Source organism: Buteo buteo, chromosome 9 (assembly GCF_964188355.1).
Source record: "Buteo buteo chromosome 9, bButBut1.hap1.1, whole genome shotgun sequence".
Lineage (NCBI taxonomy): Eukaryota > Metazoa > Chordata > Aves > Accipitriformes > Accipitridae > Buteo > Buteo buteo.
In genome coordinates, this window is record NC_134179.1 from 19,440,240 (window position 1) to 19,466,808 (window position 26,569).

Genomic DNA, 26,569 nt, shown 5'->3' on the forward strand with positions numbered 1-26,569 from the left:
AGAAGGGCAAGGTGTTGTGCTTGGGTGGGACAGACAGATTTCTTCTCCCAGGATTGCCCGGTCACAGAGGACCTGATGGAGAAAGCAAAACCAAAACTCACTGCTAGTTATTCAACTTCATGGGCCAAACTTTCTTTTCAGAAGTCAGCTCCTGTCACCCCCTCCTCTGTGGACCAAGCAAGTTTCCAGGGCAGATGTCACAGCGTAGCTGTGGCCACACCACAAGCTGGGAGAGTGTTTACTGTTACAGCACTGTTCATTGTAGCAAAAAACATTTACACTGACCTACAAAAAAAAGCTGCGTGATGCCACCAGCATGCCTGCGCTCACCCCATAGCGTTGCCGAGCGTGGCTCCAGGGGTTGATTTGAGCTCTTGTAGAAGGCAAGATGGGGCGGGAAGAACGCAAGCAAGGGTGGTGAGAAAAGCCCAGCTGTACGGGCAGAGGAGCCCCGTCGCCTCAGGACTCAGCTCTGTGGGGGCAAAGGTGCCTCCCTGAGCTCTTCTTCTACCAAGAGGCTGTTAAAACCCTCGCTGCGCAGACGGCGTTGCGCTAATCGCCTACGGGGCCGTAAATCCTTGCTGAGGGCCTTGTCGGCCACGACAAGGAGCTGTGCCGAGCCAGGCTGGCTTGGGCCGAACCGAACCGAACCGAGCCGGGCTAGGTTGGGTCGGGCTGAACCCAGCCGAGCTGGGCCAGGTCAGGCTGAGGCGAGCTAGGCTTGGCAGGACTGAGATGGGCTAGATCGGGCTGAGCCGGGCCTTACTAGGGCAGGCTGAACAGGATGGAGCGGGGCTGGGTGAGACTGAACCCAGCCGAGACAAGCTGAGGTGAGCCGAGAGCCGAGCCGGACCCAGCCGAATCGCGCCGAGCCGAGCCGAGGCGGGCCGAGCCGAATCGCGCCGAGCCGAGCCGGACCGAGCCGAATCGCGCCGAGCCGAGCCGAGCCGAATCGCGCCGAGCCGAGCCGAGCCGAGCGGCGGCGGGCGGGGCGCGGGGGCTGCGGCGCGGGGGGCGGCGCCGGCGGGCGGAGGCGAGCGCGGCGGCGGCCGCACCCCGGGCGCTGCGCCGCGGGGGCTCGGTGGGCCGGGCCGGGGCGGGCCGCGGCCGTCGCGGGGGAGGCGCCACGGGCGGGCGCGTCTCCTCCTTCCTCGCCGCCGCCGCCGCCGCGGCTCCCTCCCTCCCTCCCGGGTCCGGCGCTGCCCTGCCCGCTCCCGGCGGCCGCGGCCGCTCGGCAGCGCCGCCGCTTCCTGCCGGGGCTCCCCCCCCCTCCCTCCCTCCCCGCTCCGCCGCCACCCGCGGCGCCCCGCCATGGCGTGAGCGCGGCCATGGGGCTGGCCCGGTGCCGCCGCCTGCCCCCGGGCGCTGCGCTGCTCCCCCGGGCCCGGACCCCGCGCCGCCGCCGCCGCCGCCGCGCCCCGCCGCGCCCCCGCGGCGCGCTGACCGCCGCCTCTCCTCCTCCTCCTCCGCCCCCGGCCGCCGCCGCCCGGCGACGAGCGCGGCCGTAGCCCCCCCCGCCGCCTCCCCCTTCCCCCCCCGCCGCTGCCGCCCGCGCTCCCGCGCCGTCGGGCCCGGCGCGGCCGCCAGCCCCGGCCCGCCGCGGCGCGGCCTCCCCCGCCATGTGAAGCGCAGGAAGATGCGGAGGCGCAGCCCGGCCGCCCGCGGCGAGGGATGAACCTAGACGGGGAGAAGATGACCGAGGAAGCCTACCCTGACGAGTGAGCGGGGCCGGGCGGGGGCGGCGGGCGGGGGCCACCCTTTGTTGCCCCGGCGGGAGCCGGTGCGGATCCCTCACACCCCCCCACCCCCCCAAAGCGCGCACACACGGACACGGACACGCGCGTACGTGTGCGCGCTGCCCGCCCGCGCATCCGCCATTTCGCGCTCCCCCCCCGGGCCGCGCTCATTTGCATACCGCCTTTTCATTCATAAAAAACCCCGGGAGGCGCGGGGCCGGCGGGGTGCGGGGGGGGAACCCCCGGACACCACCTCTCCCCGCCCCTGCTGGGAGGGGGGTCGGGGCGCCCGGCGGGGGCGGCCTGCGGCGGAAGCGGGGGGGGGGGCGGTGCGGCCGTGCGCTCCTTTTCCCCCGCTCTGCACCCCCGACGTTGCGGGGGGGGGGGGGGGGGTCGGGAAGCGGGGAGGGGGTGCACGTCGCGGATCCCCGCCCCGGCCGCCGCCGTTTTGTGAATAGGAGGGCGGCCGTCGCCGCCGTCACATGACGCCGCATTCATAAACCCGGTCACCGGCGGCCTCCCCATTCACCGCCACCCCCTCCCCCCCCCCCGTACCCCTCCCCTCGGGGGGCTGCGGGTGCCTGCTGCACCCACCCCCCGCAAAGGCATCCCCGCAACCTCCCCACAAATAAACCCCCCCGAGAGGCCGCACCAAGGCTTTCAAAATGCCTGACAGTGCTCTTTTACTTTTTTACATTTTTTTCCCCAAAATAAAAGTTAAAGGTATTACAGGAAAGGATTTTACAAGCCGGGCTGGCCCAAACATTGTTCCTGGCTATCTCTTTCTGGGTTTTGACAGTCAAGAGAAATGACTCACTTGCATGCAGGACTGGTTTCGTGCCAAGCGCCATAGGATGTACCGTGCTTTAAAATGACTTCTCTCAGGGCTTATAAAGCAGCGTCAAAATTGTGCAACTTTTCGGCTCGTTTTTTGGAGTCTGAAAAAAATCATAATTGGCGGCATGTGCTGCTCTTATACCTTTGTAACGTCAAACTTATTTTAAGGCGATTTACTGGAGAAATGTGAGCAGAGAAGGAAATGGCTTCTGCCTGCAATGTGTGTGTTAAGAGGAATTGTTATTTTGGCACTTCTTAATGAAGAGACTATAAATACGTGTTTATATGTAGCTTCTGAAATTGTGGTTATTTTGAAGTTGGTATGGTTTTTCCAACAAAAAAAAAAAAAAAAAAAAGTTGAGTTTCTCTCTCGCAGATTGCCATGACCTAGCAGGCTGGAAAAATGCGGCCAACTTGTTTCCAATAAAAACCCACCGGTTCTTGGTTTGTTTTTTTTGGTTTCATTTCTCAAATTGGACAAGAAGAGGAGAGGTGGGTCCCTGTCTCTGGGTTTGAGCGTGCAGGGGCAGACCTAACTCGATTCAGTAGATGAAAGCTGGTGTTTGCCAATCTTCATCTTGCAGGAAGACGTTGCTCTGAACACGTTTCCCTGCAGGGCTTGGTGCGGAGGTGAGTGTCGGTGTAAAACAGCGAGCTCTTGGCTCTGATGGTTGGTTTTGGGGTTTTGGTTTTTTTTTTCCTTAATTGTAGGCTGCAGTTTGTTTTGGAGTCACTTCTTCCTCCACGTGCCACCGCACTGCCATGCTGAGGGAGGCTTCAGCTAATGGGTTTTGTGTATGTCCTACCTGGGCTAGGGAGGGAAGTTCTCGGGTCACACCACCTCTCCTGCGGTCACTGGTCAAGCCAGCAACATTCTGCTTCGGTCCCTTGGGAGATGGGGAGCGCTGGTGGCTACAGGGAGCTGGTGCTCAGCCCGCTTCCCAGGCCAGTGTTAGCTGTCTTCTCGGTGGCTGGATGTATTGCCTTTCAGGGTAACTGATGCACCATGGTCCTTACCCCCGTGCATATCCCAAGCAGCTGTTTTGGAGGCTGCATTTGGGCTCGTCGCAGTTTAGTCCAGGCCTTCACCTTGCAGGGCATGGTGAGGTGTTTTAGGTAAGCCATGGTTTCCTCCGTAAGCTCTTTGCTTCCAGCCTTGCATTGATTGATAGCGTCGCTGAAGCTGGTGACTCATGGGTTGTTTTTCATTTTAGTGGTGGGTGAAGTGATTTGATTTTTTTTTTCCCCTCCCCCCTCAATATATATGTTGTTAAAAGAAATAAGGACAGGGTCTCCTGATAAGTTTTCTCAAGCTGTCAGAACAATGGTAGTATAGCGTGCTATTTGCCCTAGATATCTGGCTTTAATTTGCATAGCTATTCTCGTTTCACTGAGTGCACTGTGAGCAAATGTTAACAGCCAGATTACAAAAAAAGGACCACTGTCGGGATAGGATGCATTTTAAAATAACCCTCTTCAACTAAATTACGAGGGGTTTCCCCCCTGTTTTGTTTTGTTTTGTTTGTTTGTTTTAATTCCTTGAGAACAGCTTGGTAAGATTTTGAGTTTTGAAACAATTTATAAAACCGAGGAGGGGAAAAAAAAGATGGGGCTTAGGATGCTGGAAACTCATTGGTCCCTTCAGGACTGCACCATTTCAGATCGATACTTAGAGGTCAATTTGTCATTGCAAAGAGAGCGCCTCTTTCTGCTTCCCAGCCTTTATTTCTGCTTCCCTCCTTCCGCCCCCCATCGCTGCTGCGCTTCTGCTTTGCACGTTGCAGGGCAGGGGGGAAACGGGGACACTCGGTAATAAATCAAGAGACACGAAGCTGCGGTGCTAAGTGTAGGCAGTGGGAGAGTTTTGGGCAGCGCTACCTGCACCCGGTAGAGGGGCAGCTGCCTGCGGCGAGCCTCAGTGACCCTCTCCGTGGCCAGCAGCTCCCGGGTGGGCTGCTGGCATCTTTCCACTTGTAAGTAGGAGGATGGAGCTGAACCCGTAAAGCGATTCGGTTATGCCTAGGGGCTGCCGCCTGCTCGTTCCGATGCACGGTTCCAAGAAAGTCACAGGAAGTAATTAAATGGAAAAGGTCAGAGAACGAGGAAGTGTTGGTCCGCAGCCTTTCGCTGCTTGGGATGGAGCCGCGACGCCTTGGCCGAGCCAGGCAGCGGCTGCGTCCCCGGGGTGTCCCCGACGCTCGGCAAACACGCGCTTGATTTATTCCAGCGAGCCCGGAGCGCACGTGCCAAGTGTTCGCAAGCGGGACTCGTCTCCCGGAGGTTTTTAATGAGCTGGGTTAAGTGGGATATGTCTCAGGCGGTGTAGAGGGTTGCTGTGGCATTGTCCCGCACAGCAAAATACGGCGTGAGATCGTACCGATGCTTTGGGGTGATGCGTTTTTCCCAGTCCAGGGAAGGAAAATTAAAGTTGACTCACGCTCCTTTGTCCTTTCACTGGTCCCAAAATCCTGCTTCCCTCCATTGCCGAGCAGGGACTGGTGATGCTTGCTCTGAATACCGAGTCCATCAATATTGCAGTTTGCCCCTTATGCTGAAAAAATAACTTCTTTCTTCCTTTTTCTTTTTTCTTCATTTTCACCATGCTTTTGCCCAATACTGATGATTTTTTTGTGGGTGTCATAAGCAGCTCATTCAGCTAGATTTTTTTGCTGCAAGCTTAAGCTGGGGAGGAAGGCATGGGACACATTGTATGTCATGACATTATTGCTCACAAATAGGACAGGAAATGAAGGATTGCCAAAATATAACTGTTTATTTCTTGGCCTGAAAACATGCCTGTTTAAAATGTGACATGTAAGTAGCTGCTTTGTTCAGTTACTGGGAGAAGTTGCTGTTTATATGGGAATAATAGCTCTCTTGGATGAAGGAGGGGAAAAAAAGGGATTTACCCTTTCTACTTCTGTCTTGGAAATGCCTTGGAAAGGAGCTGTAGGTGGAAGACATATGGAGAGGGTGTTTGGTTGGACAACTAGAAGGGAAACCTGTGGGAAGAGGGTTGCCACTAGCAGGAGGGAGCTGGACTTGAGTTTCTCAGCACGTTAGTCCATGCTATGGCCACGGGCAACCCTTGGATAACCCTGATCCTGTATTGAAGAGGAAAAACCTAAAGAACCCACCTTTGGGCCAGAAAGTGAGTTTTTTTGGCGAGGCTGTCCTTGGCAGGATGTGTGGTGGGATGGCGGCGGTGGGACGATGTTCAAGCATGGTGCACATGCTGCACCAGCAATGGGATCATCTTTGACCTGTTTTTGCAGCCTGGTCTTTATCTTGCTGGGGCGCACCCTTGAGCGTGGGTTAAAAGGTAGGCTTTATCTGTCCGTTTAATTAAATCCCAAGGCTGCAAACAAAAGTACATTGTGTGGCAAGGCTTACTCTTAACGTGGACTCAGTTTGCTGGTAGCTGGATTTAAACCACAAAATTGTTTCCTGTTGGCCACCAAACCGCAGGGAGATGATCGTAATTGTCCTTCTTCTGGACCAGACTGGAAAATAGGAGCTCATGAATGAGGCACAACTTAACTATTGGTTTCAATCCCTCCTTTTGCTTTCTTACACTCTCTGGCATGCTTGAGGAATCGATAAATTCAATTTCCTTCCCTACAGCAGAATAAGAATAAATGATCCTCCAGAGGTATTAAACCTGGGATGGACGTGCTTGGAAAGCTTGAGTACCGAAAGGGTGCAGGCAGTCAGCCACATCCTGACACAAGTGATGTTGCATGTTGATCCAGCCCATTGAATGGCAGCACCCTGTTTCTCCAGAAGTTGAGATCTCGTGGGTCATTGGCAAAGGTGCACCTCTTGCTTTCTCTGCTGTTAGGACCACCTTTGGCCATAGGAAATGCTCCCTACAACAAATTCATTGAAAAATGTGTTGTGTTTTGGTTTTTTTCCTTCCCCTTTTTTAATAGTAGAAGGTAATCCTTCTCACAAGAGATGTGCAGGAGTAGAGAGGGCTCAGAGATCAGTAAAACTAAAAGTACAGCTCTGGAGACCGCGTTTTTGATATATGCCCTGTTTGCTAAGTGGAACATTTAATTTTTGGAGGACTTGCACTTCTGAAGCAGTGCAGAAATTTGAAAAGAAAGAAAATAAAAAAGGTCAGTTGACTAAAGAATGCACAAATAGACTGTGGAGTTGATTGACAGCAGATGCAAGCTGCAGCGGTCCCCATTTCTGTGGACTACCAAAAGCAAGTGAGAAGCTGTTGTCACGTAAATGAATCCCAGCACTGGTAAGAGAGAGCTTCTCCAAGCCTGCCAGCAATCAGAGCAGTGCAGCATCTCCCAGCACCTTGCTTGCACTGATGCTTTCTTCCTGCCTTGGCTGTGGGTAAACTCAGCTGATTGTTTCTAATGCTTTTTTTGTTTGTTTGTTTCTTACCTGTTGGCTTTCTGCCAAGATTTTGTGAGTTTTCTTTTCCTTCCTTCCCTTTTCCCTACCCATGTCCCCCCCTTTCCTTGTCAAATTTCCTTTAATAATTTATTTTTCTGGTGCTTGCTTAGTACTGAAAACCTGACCCTCTGAAGCTGCAGAGAAACACAGCTGGGCTGTACCGGCTGCCTTCATGATGCCTTCCCTTTGTGCATAACCCTCACCTTCAGTTTTGCATCAGCTTTTCGGAGCAAAGGTTGGGTTTTCCTGCGTAGTTTCTCATGCTTCATTTCCTTGTATGGCAAGGCTGTCTGTCCGCTGGTCCCCTCTGCTTGGTGAGTCGAGGGTGCCGGGTTGCAGAAATGGAGCTAGGGCGAGGGGGCAAGCCCTGCTAATGCAGCAAGAATAGCAAAGCAATGCCCAAATACTGTGCTTCTGTCCGCTGGTGCAGTTGTTTTGGGGGTTTTTATCATATGGATGTGACCATTGGTGTTGGTACCTGCAAATATCATAGTGATGCTCCTCGCCTCTTTTCCTACTCCAGCTTGATGTCAAACAAGTGTTGTGTGGGCAGAGGAAGATCATCTTCTTTAAGTCCAGGAGGATGTCTTCACTTCGACATCTCTGTCGTTCCTTTAGCAAAGTCACCGGTGGTTCCTCCCTCCCCTGCCCCGTACCCATCGTACCCAGGGAAGCGGGCTTGCCCTGGCACCCGCTGGCCGGCTCTTTGGCACGGGAGACGTGGCTTTGCCTCCAGCTGAGGTTGGGAGCAGCTCTCCGCGCAGAGCCAACGAGGGGCTGTTCCCTCCTGCTGGGTTTCTGCACTTTCCTGCCCGCTTTCTCCGTTTCGCTTCTTGTTTTGCGCTCTTTCGTTTCCTTTGTCCTGCACTCTTGGGTGGGTTGTTTTTTTTGCCTCTCACTTATTTTATTTCTTCACATGTTGCTCTTGTCTGGAAGCAGGACTTCTGCTATCACTGCAACTCCTGGTGCAAACCAAACTCTGCTGGCCATTATCTTCTTCGTAGCATCAGGGGAAGGTGGTCTCCCATAACGTGCACCTGCTGTGGCCATTGGAGCAAAACACTGTCTGCTTCATGCAGTAGAAGTAGATGCTTCACCTTAAAAGTAAGCTGTGGTTTATCAAAAGCAACATTACAAAGTATTATTTTAAGGCTGTTAAAGACCTTTCTGCCAACAGCTAGCAGGTTCTACCTGTTGCAATAGGTCTAAATGAGATTTAACCCAAATTATTATTTTTGTCTCCAGTCTTCTTGTTCTTAGGCTCTCTGAATAACTTTCTTCGTTGACTTTCTTTGCTTGCAACTCACACTTCAAGGACTATGTTTTGGGGTTGTTTTTTTGTTTGGTTTTTTTTTTCCTCCCCTTTTTTCTCAACTCCTGCATGTGCTGTAATCAGAGGAGAGATCTTGAGTGTATCAGCTGAGCCCAATAGCTGATGGCTATTCCAGCTAGGAAGGAAACTTCTTACTGGCAGGCATGGGATGGAGGGGTTACAGGGCTTTCTAACAAAATTACTTGATTTCCCCAACTGTGGTGTTTTCAAAAGTGAGATTGTGGAGTTGCCCACCTCCACAAAGTACTTGGACTTTGGCAGCAGTGCCTGGCGAGGAGAAAAGCGTTTCATGGCCTGAAGACTACTGTGGTGGTGGAGCTCCTTCCTTGCTAGCTAGTGCTTTTTGTCCAAGGTGCTACAGAAACTAGGCAAAATACAAGCCAAAAATAGCATCTTTAGTGAACTACGTAAACAATTAAATGGATTTTTTTGTTTGTTTGCAGGTGTATTAAATGGCCTTTCAAAAGTAACATTAGGACTTGTTACCTGTGTACATCTCTCTCTGTAGCAACAAAAATGTGTGTCTCTTGTTGAGAGCAACCACTTTCTGCACGCCACCCCACCCCTTTTTTTTTTTTAATAGGAATGTTGAGTTGGTCACTGTTACACCTCTGCTGTTCCTCTTTGTGAGGCTCACATTGACGGTGCTGGGACATGTGTTGTAAAACCTGATATGTCTTTTGATCTAGCATATGGGAAACATGTCTCTCTGCTTGTAAGGACCTGCACTGCCGTGCAAGGACAGGAGCATGTTCTGCACATGCACTCAAGTCCTGAGGAGGTCTGGAAATGCTTAGATTTTATTTTTTTATAATTGTATTATACATAAGTCCTGTTTGAATAGTCCCATTACTTGTATTTTTGCTAGTTAAAAGTGGGTCTAGGCAGCCTCTCTCCCTGTGCTGTACATTAAAATGTTTAGCATTGCTTGCTTGTTTGGTGAGTAGTTAGGAGCAAGATTGGTTTCCTTTGCAATAGCTGAAATATACTGAAGGTGTTTGCACAGCAGTCAGAGTTTCAGAGTGCTGAGGGAAATCATGAAGCTTCTTCCCTAAATACCAGGGCCTGTTGCAGCACCACGGTCTCGCCTACCAGCTCCTTCCTCGTCCTCCCTTTGCCTGCGGAAAGACATTTCTTAAACGATGTGGTTTTATAGGAATTAAGTCCATGCTTAGGATTAGTTGATGCCACTAGCAGCAATTAGCATCTGAGCTAAAGCACATCTGTGTAATATTTTTTTTCTTCTTGAGTCTCTAGACCATTTATGCTTTTCATTTTTTTACTAATTTACATACTGGTGGTAGAATGCATTTTTAAGGGAGGGAACATGAGGTGAAAGAAGGCTCTCCCATAGCCTTGTGTATATCTGTTTCTAGGTGGGGGGTTCCTCCCTTTAAATATGGGCAACACTCATTTTTCTGCGCCTGTAGCACCTTGAGCAGATCCCCAAGGTGAGGGGGATGCTGCCCAAAAAGATAGCCATCGTGCTTGCCTGCTCCATCACATGCTTGCGCTTGCTGAAAGCCGAGAACTCAGCTCACCTTCGCTCGCTGCGTTTCTTCCACTGACATGTCCAAACACTCCCGCTTGGGTTTTTAAGCACTTGGAAGGCAAGCTGGCTGTTTACGTGGTTTTATGAGTGGAAAGGTATGCCCCCAAGCTGATATAAGGTTACTAACACTTCAAGTTGCAGCATATAGGGAAGTGTGTGCTTTGCCTCGAAGTTGGGACAAAATGAGGCAAGGGGGGGTGTGTGAATAGCTGGGTTCATGTCCCGGTAGCAAGCAGCAGCCCGGGCGGCTCGTCATGCGCATCCTTCTTCCCCTACAGGCCATCACCCTGCCTCTGGGCTGTGGTGCCAGAAGCATGGTTGTTCATGGGGTCCTTATAAGATCTCTGAGGCCTGAGAAGAGGAAAAAGTATCCAGGTGTTAATACTGGAGAGCTACTTTTTTTTGTTTTCCAAAAATCAAAGGGATGCTGTAAAGAGCTGCTGGAAGGCATCAGCAGAGCTGGCGAGTAGACTCGGCTGCTGCTGCAGGGCTTCTGGGGCTGGGGTTGCAGGCTATTTACAAACAGTCTGGTTCATAAAAATTACGTAGATATCTGAAAGTATCACCTTGACTCATTCAAAGTACGTTCAGAGTTTTTTCAGCTGTTTAACTTAGTTTTTGTTCAATAGCACGTTTCCTCTAACTCTTGGACCTTTGCATCTCTCCATCGTTCACCCGTACTGCATGGGTAGGGCTGTGAGGACAGAAGTCCAGCAGCATGACAGGGAGATGAATGCCTAATTTTGTCTTAGATGCCCAACGCAGTGGGTCCTCACGGTGCCAGCAAGCTGAGAAATTCACCCTCGTCTGCTGCCAGGTTGGCCGTTGAAGAGCTGCGTGTGTGGGAGAGCACGTTGCAAAAAGTGGGGGCTAGGCCTGCCTTCTACCACCTTCTCCATGGTTTTGGCAATGCAGCCACCTTATTTGATCACACTTCCTAAAACACAAGGTGCCTGATTCCTTAGCACTGATTTATTTTACTTTTTATTTTTATTTTTTTAACTTTTATTAAAACCCCCACTGCCTTGGTGGGGACGGAGAACCAGGGTACAGCTACCCTGTTAGACCGCAGCGTAAATCCCTGTATTTCAGAGCTTGTTACACTCCATGTATTTAAAGTATGTGTGTATAAATTACAGAAAAGCCACTGATACTTCAGTGGAGCATGCTTGTGATTTTTTTTAAAATACTGGTGAAATTACAGCAAAAACTTTATCACTGGAGATTTACAGCACTGCCAACATAATTCATCCTTGACTGAAACTTGGCATGGGAGGTGTTAAGCTGGTTGCAGCCTGTCATTGCTTTACATGTTGTTACTGGATGTATGCAGTTTGGTGGCTGTAAAGATAGAAAGGTTAGGAAATGGTATAGAATTTTGTAAAATAGTAATTCCGATACTTGGCATTGCTTGAATGACTTTGTGTTTTTAAAAAGACATCAGATGTTCAGATGAACTAGAGGAAGAACTTAGTGCAGAGCTTGTTTTCTGTGTTTAAAAACAAGAATAAAAGGCTGCAGTACAATTAAAACACTAGAGCTGCTTAAGAGAAAAATTTCCTGTTTGGTTGGGTTTTTTTTTATTCTGCAAGTATTTAGCATTTTGGTATTGTAATACTGCATGAAAGCCCAAATGTTGAATGGCTGGAAAGTTATTAAGCAGTGCTGGAGATGAGCTGCTTCTTGTTGTCGGAATGAACTGAAATGTAGAAAGTTAGCTAGCTTGGTTAAAAACAATGATTAAAATAAAAATTTAAAGAGGGAGTGTTAGGAAAGAGGGAGAAAGGGGACTAAATGCATTTTAAAGATGCAGTTAAAAACCCAAACAGCATTATGGGTTATGTAGACAAGGATAACTTGCAGATTTTTCTAGGGAAAAACACATCCAGAAGAACTGTAATTTTCCTGTATCTTGTCCACCTTAGTGACTTGGAGCTCAGTCCTGCTGAACCGTGGGACTTCTTGTGAAGCATCTATAGATTCTCTGTACTTCTAAGGCGCTGGATATAAATGTTGTGGACAGGCAGGCTGGTGTGGAGAGGAGCTGGAGGCATACGGAGAGCATGGTCTCACAAATGCAGTCAGGAAGTTCTAGAAATACCCTTTATAAACACTGTATCCTACAAGAAGAACCTTAGAGCCCAAATAAACCATTTCCCCCTATGCCTATGTATACATAAACTCTACTGGTTTGGAAGATCTTACCAGGTCAATGATGTGCCTCTTTACAGTAGCTCCTAAAACAAATTGTATGATAAATATCAACTTTTTTGAGCTGTTTATCAGGTCTGTCTGTCCTTTATTAGTTATTAAAAAAGTCTGCATCTCCCTTGCCCTTACCCAGAAGTTATAAACCTTCCCAGGTCAGTTCGTCTGGATAAGTGACCGTTTTTGGTTAAAAGCCTTCCAAACGCAGAGTTGCATGGCTTGGTGTGGATGGGCCAAGGCAGAAGGAGGGTGGGTTTGACCTGATGTGCATGGCGGGGGGCGGGGGGGTGTCTTCCCCCACCTAGAAGTTGTGTTTATACATATGTGGTATGTATAGAAATGATTAACAGACAGCAGATAAAGGGGAGGCAAAAGTAGGCTTATTTTGATGCCTTGGATTGAACTCCAAAAGAGTTTGTTGGTCCTGGGAATGCCATGGCCATCTTGCACGATGCTGGGCTGGATGATGTTAAAATATGTGTAAAAACATCACTGTACCACAAGCACACAACTTCTCTCCTGTGTTTGCATGTTAAAAATTTTCTTGCTTCTCTCCCAGTTTTATTATTAGGTCCCAGAAATGCTTGTGTACCCAGAGGCCAAGATCTAGCTGGGGTCTCCCAGTTTTGGGGTGTGGAGCTAGCAGTTGGTGCACCTGTTGACCTCAGCTGTGCCAATCCTCCCCCAGCAAGTGGTTAAGGAGCCCTTCGAAATCACAGCCTATGAATGAAAAAAAAATTATGGCTTAATGAAGTCTGCCACCAACCATTCATTTGATTTGGTTATGCATGCATGCCTTTAAACAAAATCCCTGAAATAAATTTCCAGGGCATGCAGAAAAGCCCCCACCCCAAACCCCCATAAGCAACAAAAAAGACTTCCCTAAAGTTAGCAGCTGCGTGGATTATTTTAGAAATGGTGATCATAAAGATCTATAAATTGAAACACAAAAAGCTCCATCTGAGGCGTTTTTATCTTGGATGCGAGGGTTTGGCTATGGAGCACCCAGATTCTGTGGTGTTCAGTGCCTCTGCATCCATGTAGCTCTATATTCTCTTGTTCAGGAGAGCTCTAGGTGAACTGTAAACTGGGTTAATTTGTTGATATAATTCGCTGTTTTATACAAAAGTAATTTAAAAATATTTCTGGCAGCTTTGTTGCTGGTGGGGGTGTTTGGGTGTGGGGTTTTTTTTTCCTCCTTCCCTTTACTATGTCTCTGAGGAAGTGTGGGCTACCTTTATCAGAATATTGGTGGAATAGCTTCCCCAACCTTTCATAAGGTCGAATAAAAAAACAAACACTCCTCTTTATTGGAAGGAAGGGATGGGGAAAGAAGGGTGTTTGTGTATGCTTTCCCATTCATGTTTTAAAAAGAAAATATATAAACTTCTGGAGTCGGTGCTGCATAACTCATGCGATTATAGCAGTTGAGAGTCGGAAGCTTAATTTGCTTTCTCAGTGCTGACTTAAAAAAACAAAACCAAAGGGGAATAGCAGTGAGCAGGAGAGCATTTGCTGCTTTGGTTTTGCCTGTGTTGGACAAAACACACTACAAGTTCTGCAGTGATTGAAGCAATAAAATCACTAGGTGCTTTTGCAATTGAGTTCTCTTGGATTACAAATGTATCTAAGGTTTGTGTGTTGATTTGGGGTAAGATGATACAGAGGAAAATGTGTCCTTTGTTCCAGCACTTGAATTTTGAGATTTCAGTAAAACACAACTTTTGTGCAAACTTTGCATCAAGAAAAACCAGTTAAATATTACTAGACTATTTCCCTCTTCTGCTTCCTCTCTGCTGCAGGAATAGGAGGAATAATTTTTCACAAGACCATTTACCAGGTTGCGGTTCTACGTGAGCCTGGTACCCTTCTGAAAACACTCAACTGCAAGTAGTACTTCACTATACATGTTTTAAGAAGGAAAAATTTGCTCTGATTTCTGTGCTTGGGGTATGAATGGTAGAGAAAGAAGTTAATTAGAAGTTAAAGAAAGCTTAAGACTGGTGGGACTAGAAATGAGCATCCTCAGTTGGACTTTCTCCAGATGATCATCCACCTTGGGTCACCGGTGGTGAGCCCTGGCTACCTACTCATGGTATAGATGTTTAAAGCAGCCAGGTGCTGCATTTGTCCAACCCCTGCCCTGTAAGCAAGGGTGGAAAACCCCAGCTGCTTTGCAAGAGGCTTCTGGATCTGTCGTCTCTGACCAGTTGCCTTTGGAACAGTTGGAGACAATATATAGCGTAGGCTGTTTGTTTCAATTCATGTTGTAAAGGACTCATTCAATGGAATTCCAAGGATCTAGCTGAAAACTGCTACTGGTGGTTGCAGGGAACATGCCTGTGCTGAAAGAGGTTGTCTCTTCAGATGGTTAATGTTAGCTGGCCTTCAGCTGTAAACCAAGAATCAAAGAGAGATGCTTCACATCCTCTCTCATCTTTTTATGAAAGTGATAGTCCAAATATTAGGATGCATTAAAAAATACTTGGTAAATAGCTACCAACATTGTTTTTGAGTACAGTTAGTACTGGGTTTTTTTGCAGTGTATATGGAAGTAAACATCCCTGCGTGTAATAGGAGCAGTAGGGAGAGAAGGGAAGGATGGGGTGGCAGAGAAATTTGTTGACTTAATTGGTGATGGGTCAGCAGAAAAAATACTTATGTTTTTTGTACTGATTCATTCCAGTTTGTGGTTTTATAAACTGCCACGACATGAACATGGGCCAGTTGGGTCACCCCTTCATAGAAGGGGCACAGGAAGGTGGTGACTGTATTCTTAGACCAGTAGAACTGAGTCTTCTTCGTGTCTGCAGATAGTGTCTTTCACTGTCAGATGGTGTGCATCTTCCTTGGCTTATTGTTCAGAGCTGTGTTTCTAATCAGGTACAGAGCACCTAGGTTTTTTTCCTCACCCATTAAGCCTAGCATCATGTCTTTACTTTCTGGATTCTGGCAGAGTGTAGATGCCCAGCAGCGTGGCAGGGTAGCAGGGGATGTGCTTTTGGCTTCAGCCCCAACCGCTAGTTGAAGTGTGCGTGCCGAAAGTTCATCCTCATTGCCTTGCTTGCTCCACGTCACCCAGATACATGAAGCCAGTGCAGCTTCAGGTGACTCCGGAGGTACAACAACAGCAGTTGTATGCGTTTGCTTGGCAGCGCTGAGTTGCTGTGATGCTTGCAGAGGAAAACACGATTCTGCTTTCTTCTGTGAAGTGGTGGGGAGCACAAGGTCACACCGAGCCCCTCTTTGCAAAATAGCCTAAGAGAGAGGGATGCTCTGGGTTTTGCAAGTTCTTTAATTGAAAGAGGCTCCCAACAACTAGTACCCAACCACTCTTTTAAGCTGTTTTTTTCTTAGGTGGAAGGAGTAAATGCTAAGTCTCTTTCCTGTACTTCTGCATGTGACTTGTCAGCAAGAAACTCCTGCTGTTCCCTGAACTTCTGAGTAAAACCAGCTCCTCAGGATAGAAAAGGGAAACTCCTTGAGTGCACTCTCCAGCATCAAAATGCACCATATAAAAGCATGTTTGTACGCTTTGTCACGCGAAGGAATTCCTGGCTGTACCCAGCCTTAAGTAAATAGCCAGGGAGGGGTGACTGAAGCATGACGAATGTCTGTGGTTGGCGAGGAAAGGTGTGCGGCATGGAAGTCCATGGTGCAAAGCAAATGATTAAGGGAACTGTGCTGTGTTTTACAGAAGTGGTGTTGTGTTAGGAGAAAACTGTCCAGTGCCTAAAGCTGTGCTCAAGGTCTCTTGCAACAAGTACAGAAAATGCAGAAAGGTTTTCTTCAATCCATCAGTAAATTTTCTTGTTATGTCATGCATTTCAAGACACTTGAAAATGGTAAGTCTTCATCAATGAAAGGAAGTAATCCATTGGGGTGTTTTGCTGATTTGATGTTTAGCTTCAAATTTTGGACAGAAAAAACCTCCAGAAGTTTAAAATCCTTTTCTAGAGGATGCATAATAAAAGGTCCAGGAAGGTCCTACCTATAGATTGCCTGAGCTGCCCTTGCAGCTCCCTAGGTTGGTGAGATGGCAGAAAACCAAGCAGGGTTTTCCTTGGATGGCTCCAATAGGAATGTGCCTTGTTGAGCACCTGGTTCGAGCTTTTCTTGCTGTATAATTCATAAAGGGGATTTAGAAACTGCCTTGACAGCAAAGGTTAATTTTTAAAACCCAGAGAAAACTTAACACTGGAGAGAGGGGGAAATGTGGATCATTGGAAGGTGCTGCGTTGCAGGCAACACAACTGCTCCCATGCAAGAGTTTCTTTGCTTAATTGAATAAAAGAAATTGAAAGGGTTGTGCATGTTCACAGGTTGTGCAATTTTTTGCTGTTTTATATTTAACTTCTGAAAACTGTAGACCTGAAATATGGGGAAGGAAGTACCTAAAAGGCTAAAATCCAGTTTCTCTATATTCATTTTATTTTGGAACATCCCAAATACGGGAACTACTTTTGTAGCAATGTAGCTTTGTCATTCATGATCTGATTAAAATGCTAAATATAATAAGCTCTTTTGTGGTTAAGGAAGATATTTGCTTCTGTATGTGGTAACTTCCCTCTGCAGGATAACCTTAATTTTGTCAAGAGTTCTTTGTTGTAAAGGTCAGAAGATGGTTACTGTCTTCCCTCTGATCAACTATGTGCTGACAGATGTGGAAAAAGTCTCTCTGAGATTGGTCTTTGTGGGTTTTTTTTACAAAAACACACAACAACCTGTCACGGGGATGTGTAAGCTTCCAAGAAACCTGTTTATATAAGAAGGTATTTCCCATTGTTTGGTAACCAGGAGGTAGCTTGAAGATACAGTCTCCTGCCTGAGCGCAACCAGGAGCCTCTGCAAGGCCGTGACTTTGGTCACAGTGGCTCAAGGATGAAGTTTGCGATGTGCTCCCTCAGCGTGTCGGTGCAGACATGCATGGTAGCTTCAAGGCTTTGGTAGCTTCAAGCATTGTGCAGGCTTTCTTCCTGTGTTGCGTAGCAAACCACTCTTGGCTTATGTTGTCTATGGCTGTAGCTGTAGTTTTGTGAACACTTTTTTGTCATTTAGCATTCCTCTGTGTTATGGATCGTGCATAAATTAGTCTGCCCATGTCATGGAGCAGGATTGTGGCAGAGTGGATTTTTATTTTATTTCTTTAGCTAGACACTGTGCTGAACGTGTTCTTCCTTTGGGCTAAAATTAAACCTTCTCCCCACCCCAAGCTACTCTCCCACCCATGGCCTTCCACTACACAAGGCGTGAGACACATGCAGAGCACACTATAGGTTGGCATGATGGTTCAATTAACTATTAAATTCTTCAGCCCAGGATATGACCTGATTAAACTTGAAGAGCATGCTTGCCCCAGGTAAATAGAAAGCCTGCTCGAACAAGCATTGGAGCACCGAGCAAAAATTACTCCATATCAAAGGAAAAGCTTAATTTTAGCGCTACAAATCTAAATGGGATGTAGCACCTTCAGTAGCCCATGGATGTGGGTTATTGCGTTGTCAGCTGTTAGCAGGTTAAAGTTAATAAAATCTGCTATTTTGAAACGCTGTTGGCACCACCGGCCTCATAAGAGCCGTCCATGCTGATTTCATAGCAGTGTTTCAGGAAAGCAAGTGAGGAGCCACTTTGAGCTTGCAATGCCGCTTGCTTGGCAGAGGGTCACGAGGAAGTCCTGAGTGCTAGTGGGATTTTTGGAATAGTCCCCGTACCATCCTCCATACTGGCAACAGCTGGTCATCGTAGGCATGATGGGCATCTAGGGACCCTGGCACCAAAGCCCAGCCCTCCCCATTGCTACCTTGGTTGGCAGGAGACTCCACAGTCTATAAGTGCCATGGAAATTTTTAAAGCTGCTTGATTTTTTTATTATTATTTTTTATTTTATTTCTGATGTCATTGGCATGTGTCTCTGACTTGTTGAAGTACCTACCCATGGACCTCAGACACTAGTTGTTTTAATGGATAAGGCAAAAACACCCCATGCAGCCAGGGCTCTGCAAAGCCAAGAAGCCATGAGATGCCCCAGAAGAAGAGAGGTCCAACGCTTTCAGCATCAGCTGGCTTACAGATGTCCTTGTGCACTGTGTACTCTGTAACCAGGGCTGCCAATGCTTGGAAGGCTGCTTTGGACAAGGCACCCATCATTTTACTGTGCTTTTTTGTTACTTCATACTATTTTTATTTACTTTGAAGAAAGGGACTTGAAGAGCCAATGAATGACTTCTGAAGCTATCTGTTGGCTATTGGCAGACAGTGGAGAAAAACAGACTGTTGTATTTTGCTAATTGGCTCACACTTGATGAACTACCTTAATGGTGGGAGTGAAAGTTTGGTATTTTTCTGGAAGTATTGTCCAGGGTTTTTTGGTAGCTTGTTCATTCATCTTTGTCTAGAGCAAAGAAGGGGTGAAGCCAGAATATCTGCGTATCATTTCAGGGTTGAAATGACATTTCTGGGTGACATTTCAGGGTGTGAAGCATGGGGAACCTTGGTGAGAGCTGTATATGGGTGCAGATTCTCATTGCTGCCTCAAATACTTAATTAGCTGGAGAGCATGAACTGTAACAGCGCTCTTGATAGTGATTTCCTAGAAGCTGGTGCTCAAGGGCTCTGTCTGTCTGTTAATTATTTTGCGATTTCTGCTTGTAATTGATGCGAGTTGTTTAATTACCAATAACATCAGTTAATGCGAGGAGCTACGAGGTGGCATAAAACATTTTGTCACACAAACTCTTGTACGCTAACACACGTGGGAGACAAAAATAAGAAAAGATTAACAGCTGGTCTACTTAGTTTTGCAGCAATTCAGCATGATTTTAATGTAAGTAATCACTTGAAAAGGGAATGTGAATTGGCATAAGGCAGATACCCACTAGCTAGCCTGGCTGGCTCAGGTGGGCATTTGAGCACAGACCTTTGCTTATCCCTTGTCATCAGGGAGCACGTCAATGTGCACTATGCCACTGTAGCAGCATCGGTGTTTCTCTAGACAGGAATAATTTGTGTGAACTGAAATTTTAAATTGTTTCAGTCTGAGATCTTTGCTTGTCTGATTTTACTGCAATGTAATTGACCATATTTTTGTTATAGTCGGTTGCTGTCCTCATACAAAACAAGAAAGCGTGTGGCTTGGTATATTCAGTGTCAGACAAATAGCAAATGCTTAATATTTGATACAATATATAGATATTTTTATATATATACACACAAATGTTCATGCAGTAAGTGTGCAAATAGCATCTAGGTCTTAACTGCAGTTATGGTAGAGGTCAAATCCAAGTGGAAAGCTGGGTTGATAGTATTGCACTTGTTTTTTTTTTAATGTAGACCATTCCCCCCCCGTTAACTAACATCTGCTAACTAACGTGGAAATTTAATTGTATTTCCTAAGCGATGAATGCCCTAGTTCGAAGGCATCACTTCCAGTGGACAAAAATAATACAACTATATATGGTACTAAAAAGCGAAGTGATGAGAACATACTAGAAGCATAAATATTTAAACCTTTTTTCAGGTTAATTTCTGTACTGATGGGTTTCTGTGCTCTGGGAATTCTGCAGAGAGATGTGAGCCTAATTCAGCTCTTAGGGTGGCATTCACTACATGTACGTAGCATTGGTTGAAATGGGAATGATCTAAATTTCTTGCAGGCTTTTGCAAGAAAGGGGTGGAGAAGTTGCTTCAAAAAGTACCTGGATGAGGACAAATTGATGTGGTGTCCCTGTCCCCTACTGTCCTCACTTCCTTTAATAGCAGAAGACCCCTGGGCAGCGCTGAGCCTCAGACTGGCTCAGTTAAGTAAGCTAACTTATGTATAAGAGATGACATGAGTCTGAGGGCTCCTTGTGATGCCACCATGAGCTAGCATGAGACATTTCTGAGATGGAAGAAGAAGTTAGTGCCTCTGGTGTCTGTTCAGCTTTGGTGACTTACAATGATCCGAAAATAGCTGTGCCACCAAGTCGCTGCAGAAGCGGTGGTTGGCCTCAGCACATCCCTGCTGCATCCTTGGAGGGGCTGTAATTCACAGCGGTGGTAGTTTTATTTTCATTGGAACAAAAACTAAGACAGGAGAGTCCAGAACAGCTTTTCCTCATAGTTTCTGTTTGTGGCAAAACCCTTCATTTCCAACAAGTACTACCTTAATATCAAGTATTACAGTAAATATACTGAAATACCGATCTGGAGGGAGTGCCTTCATCCTGTGGCTGTGGGGGGAAATGCAACAGCAACATAACTTGATTTACTGGTATCACCTACAGAACATTGTCCACGCTGTGACAGCCCTTTTGGGGACTTGTAATGACTTTAAATGAGGTGAAAACCAAGTAACAATGTTGGCTAGGGAGGCAGCTAACCTGTAATGTGCAGGATGGCCTCCCCGGGCTGACAGCTCTGGGGACCTGAATGAGGAAACTCTCTGCAGCTGTTTTTGTATAGAGAATAGTGTGACCTGCAGATGGAGGCTTTTGCCGGTATCTTAAGCTTTAGAAAAACAAATATTCCCTCAAAATAACATTAAAAAAAATAAACTTCCACTTCTTCCTGTTTTTACAGTTTGCTTATTTCCTCAGTGTCATGGTTTTGTCTCCAGTACTGTAGATTATTAATCTTCAGAGGATCAGGACCTTCATAGAAGTATTTCCTGTACATGTTTATCTGTCTCTTTAACAAATTAGTATCTACTTGTTCTCTTCTGAATTTTCCTGCAAATAATAGGAAACTCTCCCTCAGTAATAAGGCTTTTTGCTAGAAAAAAATATCTAGATGAATCACTGCCAGAGGTTAAAGTATCTTTTGTATGACTTAGTTGATGGCATCCTTTAGGACATCTGCAAGTAGCCCCAAATTCCAGAGGTCACTGTCTTTATGTTGGTTTTGGCAAAGCATTGTTTCAGCTAAACTTCATTTATTTGCTTGTAAGTGCATCTGGAGGTCTCCTGTCCAAGTGTTACGTAGACTCCTAGAAGAGGGATGCTGCTATGTCTAGAGCTCGTTTTGAGACGGCCGCAGATTTCCACCTAATTTATTGGCAAGGTGAGCATTGGCTGTTGGTCAGCAGAGAAGTGCCTGTTTTCTACGTCCAGCTCTTGTGATGCCTTGTTATAACAGGATGAATGCAATCTTTTCAGCCACTACACTACTAACTTCTGTTACTTTTAGTTAATCTCAGCTTGTTTTTTAAATACATGCATTAAATATGTGAATTTAAATATATTCCTCCTAAAAAGTGCATGCATGTGCATGGTGGATGGGGACTTAACTCCCAGGTTCTCCATGGAGTCATTACAGCCCAAGCACATCTGGACCGGCTGAAGTGAGGATGCAGTTTCTCCCTTCTACCTCAGAACTGATGGTACGCTCTCCAAGGGAGAGCGCTGGATTGGGACGAGTAGCTGGCTTTCCACCTTGGCTTTCTATTTTGGATGGAGCTGTCATCATCTGATTCCATCACTGAATTCACTGAAGCTGGGTCTATTACACTGCCTGTAATTCAACGCTCGTGCTGGCACCACCGTGGGTTTCCGCAGCATGTGCTGGATTACGTCGATCTCCACAGCATTCTTCACAGTGTTGGCCTGGTGGCTCCTCCAGGGCTGTCCCCATGGTGGAGGAGACATGGGTTGGGCACCTGCCTCATCGTGGTGCTAGAATTAATAAAAAGGCATCCCTGGACGAAGAAATAGCTTGTGGGTCCTTCAAGGCATAACCTTTTGAATTGCTCCTTGCCCCACCTTGCAAATTCATATTGGAAATAGCACTTGATCAGACTCAGAAAGGCTTGGGGGGGTATTGGGTTTGGTTTGGGTTTTTTTTTTTTCAGACTTGACAGCTTGTGATTTCCCATCATGGTGCAAATTATTTAGCAAAGCTCGTATTCAGCTTGCTTTTGGGCAACACGTGCATATTTGTTTCCCTTGGCACACTGAAATTCCATCACTTTTTTCTCTGAATATTAATTTCTAGTGGACAACAAGGCCTTGCAGGGCAGTCTTGGCATATTGCACTTATGCTGCCATCTTGTCTGGGAGCCAAAACATCCCACTGGAGTGCTGGGCACGGAGCTGCCCTCCCTTTGCACAAATGCAGTGGAGACCCATCTTCAGACCAAGGTTCTTCCTTTCCAAAATTTCTCTTGCTCCAAGATACTAGTGGACATAGCCACAGAGGCAGGTAAATCCAAAGGAAGGAAGTCAGAGACTCATAACTGAATGAAACCACCTTAAGGAAGAAGGAAAACCAAGTTCGTAGATGGGGCGTCGAAGGATAAGCGTGTACCTCCTGTCGATTTTGCGTCCTTGGTAAGCAGGAATTAAAATCCTGGTTAAATCTGAGTTTAAGGGGGGGGGGGGGGGGAAGCCATTTTGGATTGAGATAAACTCTTGCGGTTCCACTATCATTTGCTGAATGTGCGTAGAGTGGTTGTAACACAGCTTGAAACAGTGAAAAACAAGTGGGAAGTTGGGAAAAAAAATCAGAGTATATCTTCTTCCTCCCTTCTAGACATTACCTTAATAATTTATTGGATGCGGGCAACATACACTATAGACGGGGCTTTGCCCAAAGGTAAACGTAAGTCCTTTCTTTGTGCAGATCTTCAGCAAGAAGATAATGTTGCTGTTCTTCAGTATTTATTTTTTGATGTTTTTAAGCAGCATTGTGGCCTGTTAAATGAATAGACTTGCATAAGCTCTTACTAGATATTTTCTAAGCTTGGCAGTTTTTTTGGTCTTGTGTGGGGCATTGATGTTCTGGTATTCCCTGACGAACATGGAATATTTGAGATTTTAGCTCCCAGTTGATACTGAGTGCATCAAAAACCCTGATGGGAACAGGATGAGAAGCTTCTTCACCATCTTTGCTGCTAAAAGGAAAGACCATGGGAGGCTTCAGTCCCCTTCAGATATGCCAGACGACTCCACCTGTCTCTAAGCAGATGTACCCAAAACTTAAGCTTTTTGGAAGGAATTGGCATGAAAACACGAAGTGCAGTGTGTTGAACAACTCATCCTTACCTGTCAGAATAAGAATATAGAATGACCCTGAGGTGATCTCCCCTGATCGACTTCTCTGCTGTATGTAAACAAAATTGCTCTTGCCAGCCATATATTCAGCGGGCACTTCACACCACCATATCTTCTAGCATTTAAAAGATGTGCCTATTAAAACAAAGCGCAGGAAATATAAGCCATTAAATGCAAGTGACACTTTTGTGACCGGGTGAAGGACCGTGGCAGGAAGAGAGGCATGCAACTGTCTGCAGCTTGAGGAAACGCTTGTTTGTTTGTGCTTTTTCCAAAGCCCTTCGGCTTTGCAAGGGAAGCGATGGCAAAGATGTAAACAGGAAACCTGGCTGCAGGGAGAACAAAGTAGAGGTTGGGAGATGCGCAACAGTTGGCTGGAGGAAACCAAAGATATTGGTGAGAAATCTCTGACTGCTATAGGACTTAAATAATAACATCAGGAAGCTGAATGCTGGATGTCCTAATACATGGCAGGCATGGCGAAGCTTGCAGTACGCTATGCAAGAGGGGAAGCCTGCGCCGTATCATTTCGGTGTTCCAAGAGAGGCAGACTGTGAGGGTCGCTATCCTAAATGAACAATAAAATAATTCCCACATTACTACTAAAAACGAAAGCAGCATCATAAGCATTAACCATCTTCCTTTCAAGTCTATAAAATAGCAGCTTGTTCCCAAGAGCACTGGACAGAGCTAGACAAGGTACATTTTAAGGGCAAGATAATGTTTTACTAACACATGCAGGAGAAGCAAAGTGATCTTGAAAATTTAAGCTGGTTAGCTTAAGTCAGTCCCCAGCAAAACAGGAAGTTTTCAGTGGATTTAGAAACGTAGGTGGCTAAAGTTTGTCGTATCATGGTGCTTGCCTCTTGGTCTTCTGTATCTTGCTGCCTTTGCAGGTGCTTTTAGCATGCAGTATTGAGTCCTGGTGTGAGGGCTTTGCGAAAGATAGCGCCAACCCTCAGAAAGAGCAGCAAAGATGATTTGAAATCTAGAAAGAAGAAATGAGGGATGAGAAACTGGATATATGCGGTCTGGGGTACACATAATTTGTCTGAGAATACTTGCATGGGAAAAAAATTTTATCCTACAGAAGGGGAAAGCAAAGATGCAGTTAGAAGTTAAAAGCAGATTCACGCTTAAAAAAAAAAATTATATATTTTTTTAGGGATGTTGTGGATTCTTCATCACTTGAGATCTTTTGCAGATAAACTGGAGTAAAGCCTCTGTTAGACCAAGCAATCTAGATTAAAGCTGAAATGAAACAAAAGTTTGAATTAGGAGCAACCAGCCAAGTCAAGTTCTTCAATCTGTGTTGTGAGTGATTGGTTTTCTCAGGGCATCAGAGGTATGAATCCATCTGTGGCAGTGATTGATTTTGGCTCGTAGAGGTGAGTTCTTTGGACAGACGACTTGAAAAAAGCAGTTGAACTCTGCTGTCTGGCCAGTCTAGGAGATACCAATACTGGCGCAAGAAAAACACGAATTCAGATGCAAACCGTGAGAGGCAGGACATAAAAAGCACCTCTCCTTTGAGCTAAGTATCTAAGCTTGAAAAAAGGGAGGAGGAAGGTCTTGGGTTTTTACTAGCTTTTTTGTTACCAGTTTTTTATCAAGAAAATGAAAATTTGCAGCCTGGCCTGTGATGATCAAGTCCATGTCACACAAGTAAAGCAAAGTACAGGGTTAGACTTCCTGGGGTATATTACAGCTGTTTGTCCAGGTATCAATTAGGAGCTATGGAGGAAGGGTTTAATTAGAAGAAAAGCATATGAGGCTTTTCTGGCGCAGAAGAGCTTGGTGCATGTCATTTGTGTAACTTCTTTTCTGGTCATGGATGTTTATTTGGAGTCAAGTAAGATGCTCTCGGCAGCTCTCCTTTGATCTGTCTGCAGGAAAATTAAATCCACATGGCCTCCACCCAGAACCTTTCTGCATCCTGGATGGAAATACCCATCCATGCTGGTGTCATTTTTTATTGTCATCCATATGTACAAAGGTCCATTCATCTATGAGAATGACATGTCTGTCCAAGGCCTAAGCTTTAAAACACCCAGAAAAGAAAAAAGGTTGTTGCAAGCTGTCAGTCACTTAGAGATGAATTTTTTTAAACTGATACATAAAGAGTTGCCTTGGTTTGCACGCTTTGAAAGGGCAAAAAATGCTGCCTCCAACTTGCCATGCTCATTTAACATCTCTGTAATTTATAAATAGTTTGTGCCTTCACTAGGACCTGGGATTGTACTATATGTAATGATCCAGTGCCAGCTGGGACGATGGCCTTCCAGCCTGGGCCCTGAGCTGCAAAGCAATTGCTGCTGGGCGTTAATGGCAGCTCCCACCATGCTGGTGGCTTGCAGCTTGCCGGAGCCAACTGCAAAAAGAAAAAGCGATGGATCCTCTCTGTTTCAGATCAGATGATGTCTAAGAGAGATTAAATACTGCAGCTTTCCTCTTTCCTTAGTTTTACTGGAGTACTTGGGGTGCATTTGTGTTAGGAAAGCATCATGCTCAGTGATGCTTAAGATCTGGGTGAAGTCAATGCTGAGAAATGCATAAGCAGAGTCGAGCTGTGCCGTGACCAGAACTGCTCCCACATGGGCTTTCGTGGACCATCTATCCCCCAGCAGACTCCTCAACAGCTGAAGGGCTATTCAGCTGTACTTCTAATAATACCTTGCTTTTGTGCTGGCAGAGGTGTGCAGCATGGCAGAGCCGTGCAGCATGGCAGAGCCTTATTCCAGTTTCCTCGAAAATAGGGAAAGCATGTTAATGGTAGGTAGGGAGGAGCGTTTCAGTGTTCCTGAATATTCAGCAGTGCCAAGCACATCATAAAAGGTTTGAAGTCATTCCTAAGGATCAGCTTTTCTGCCCTTTTTCCTATTTCTGCTATACTTCTAGCTCTTCCCTACAGCGCCACTTGAATGAATGCTGTATTCAAGAAAACTTTATGTGCAACAAGGGCAGATGAGTGAAATGGGTGTCTCTGAAGTGTTGGACAAAAAGCTACACTGACCATGTCTATAAAGTCTTTGGGTTGGGGTTTTGGGGGGTTTTGGTTTTGGGTTTTTTTTTTAATTAAAACAAAAATGGGGAAAAGCAACCTTCTTTACCCCTCACAAGGCACAGTAAGCAATGTTTAGGTAATATTGCTACAGCAAATCTCGAATGCGACACCTAAGGTAGATTGCCTGGCATTCCCAGATGATGAGACATTACAAGTTTCAGAGTGTCCTATATGGACCTGGGCCTGCAGATACTTGGAAGCCTTCGCTGCACAAAAATTACGTGCTGAAACATCTTTTTGCCTGGTTCACAAGCTGTCAGTGCTTGGTCCTGTGCGCTGTGTTAATATTTGCTGCAGAAGTTCAGTCCATTAATATGACTGGCATTAACAAGGTGACTGAATTTCATTCCGTTAATCACAAATACTCCAGCAGCTACAGTGAAAAAGGGCTCCTCT

At 46.4% G+C, this 26,569-nt stretch overlaps 1 protein-coding gene across 3 annotated transcripts in view; it reads left to right on the forward strand.

Annotated features, from left to right (window-relative positions):
- Positions 1-1,263: 1,263 nt before the first annotated feature.
- Positions 1,264-26,569, forward strand: part of SPRED2 (sprouty related EVH1 domain containing 2) — a 66,189-nt gene continuing 40,883 nt past the window's right edge. The window contains exon 1 of one of the 3 annotated variants that reach the window (XM_075035546.1): positions 1,264-1,718. In XM_075035546.1, coding sequence (XP_074891647.1) covers positions 1,672-1,718 — 47 coding nt within the window. In that variant the 5' untranslated portion in view covers positions 1,264-1,671. Of the gene's footprint in view, positions 1,719-7,836; positions 8,094-22,321; positions 22,387-26,569 lie in introns of those variants that run through there. The other 2 variants (XM_075035548.1, XM_075035545.1) reach the window with 2 other exon arrangements.